Consider the following 2151-nt stretch of genomic DNA (forward strand, 5'->3'; position numbering starts at 1 on the left):
TAGTCAAATCAGCTGTAAGTCACTTTGGATGAGAAGAATGCTGTTTTGGGTTTTACTCAGTGCAGCTATCCAGCTAACTCAGTAGATAGATCATGATATTGACTTGTGCTTTTCTAGACACTCAAAGCACTTCACATTGATGAGAATGAAACTCACCCCAACCACCACTAATGTATACCCCCCCACCTGGGTAATGACTAATTACTGAGAATCTGATACACAGTAGTGCTGTTACTCATCAAATAATGGATCCTGAATTAATAATGGATCACTGTTAAACTTTTTATTTGTTTTGTGCAATAATGTGGGATGTGGACAGACTAGTATCACTTACCCCTGGTGCTGATGGTCAAAGGAGGAATGAGTATGGTCCGCCTCATCTGCACGTCCATGTTTTTATTTTTAGTGCACAAATGGCAGACACATGACAGTTGGAGGACTGGATTCCTTTGGGAATGGAGATAGATTAAAATAAATCAGTTGAAAGTGCACAATAATCCTGACTGATAAGCACTTATTGAGTAATAGGCAATTAACAATATATGTTTCTAGCTATGTATTTGATTCTGTGCAAATTCCACATGCACTACAAATAACCCTCCCATTTTCATTGCATAAGCATTACTTCATATGCATTGTTGATCAATAGCATGTGACCCTTTGTTAAAGGAGATTTAGCTGTCTCATAGGGGATGTTCCTGGAACAAAGGTATATATAGCACCTTTCTTCTATGAAGAATGCATTCAATGCTGGAGCCAAGTCAAACTATAGATGACAAGGTACAAAATATGAGCAACAAGATTAAACTGAGTAAAGATTTGCTGAAGAAATTGAGTCTTTTTTGAGAATTGGAGAGGGCGAGGAAACACAGGTGGATGGATGATTCATTACACCAGGAATCTGAAAAACAGCAGTACTGTTATCCATCAAGTAATGGATCCTGTATTAAAAGCAATCAAACCATGCCAGCTCAGGTCATCTTGTATATTTTCTTTGTGGCAGGAATTATTTTAACAATTCTTGGGAACTTGTTTGTCATCATCTCCATTGCGCTCTTTAAACAGCTCCATACACCAACGAACATACTGGTAATGTCTTTGGCAGTGGCAGATCTGCTAATTGGAGTGGTTGTGATGCCCTTCAGCATGATCTATTCTGTCGAGGGCTGCTGGTACTTTGGGGATGTTTTCTGTTTACTGCACTTCAGTACTTATATGTTCCTTACATCAGTCTCCATTTGTCATTTGATTTTTATTGCCATAGACCGCTATCAGGCAGTGTGCAATCCACTCCATTATTCCACCAGAATAACCATCCCGATTGCATGGCTTATGAGTGTGCTGTGTTGGGTCATTGCCAGCATATACTGCTATAGTCTTTTTTATTCAAAAGTTAATGTAAGGGGGCTGGAGGAATTCATTGCATCTATATATTGTTTGGGTAGTTGTGTTATTTTTTTCAATGCCTTAGTGGGTACTCTGGACACTTTAATTGGATTTTCTCTGCCTTGTTTTGCTATGATAGGTTTGTATGCAAAAATATTTTTGGTGGCCCGGAAGCATGTAAGAAAGATTGAAGAAATGAATCATAAAATATCTCTGAATGAGGAAAACAAGAATAAAGTGTCTCAACGTTCTGAGCAAAAAGCAGCAAAGACTCTGGGCATTGTTCTGAGTGTCTTCATTCTGTGCTGGATGCCTTGCCTTGTAATTTCAATAATTGACCCCTACACTAACTTTGCTACTCCTGCCATTGTTTTTGATGTATTGACGTGGTTAGGTTACTTTAATTCTACTTTAAATCCTATAATCTATGCATTATTTTATCCTTGGTTCCAAAAAACATTGAAGCTCATTATCACATTAAAAATATTCACTCCGCATTCTTCAAATATCAATGTGTTTTCTGAAAGATGATTGCCTGTGAGGTGGTCTTCCAAACGAAATGATCAATATGTCTACAGAAATAGGGAAATATTAAATGAAATATTATCATAAACCTGTCTCTTTATCTTGTATTGCTTCATTAGAGTACAGTTCTTAATGCCAGATTTAAATTAATTACCAAATGCTTCTGCAATACACAAGTCCTATGTATGGGATTTTAATTAATATATAGTGGGTTAGCACTGTTGCGATGGACTGGTGGCC

General features: G+C 37.4%; 1 protein-coding gene across 1 annotated transcript; it reads left to right on the forward strand.

Moving 5' to 3' along the window:
* The first annotated feature begins 876 nt into the window (after positions 1-876).
* On the forward strand, positions 877-1917 carry LOC133128280 (trace amine-associated receptor 13c-like). Its single transcript, XM_061241668.1, has one exon. It carries the CDS (start codon positions 877-879, stop codon positions 1915-1917), a length of 1041 nt encoding a protein of 346 aa, XP_061097652.1.
* Positions 1918-2151: the final 234 nt, after the last annotated feature.

The sequence above is a fragment of the Conger conger genome, chromosome 5 (assembly GCF_963514075.1).
Source record: "Conger conger chromosome 5, fConCon1.1, whole genome shotgun sequence".
NCBI lineage: Eukaryota > Metazoa > Chordata > Actinopteri > Anguilliformes > Congridae > Conger > Conger conger.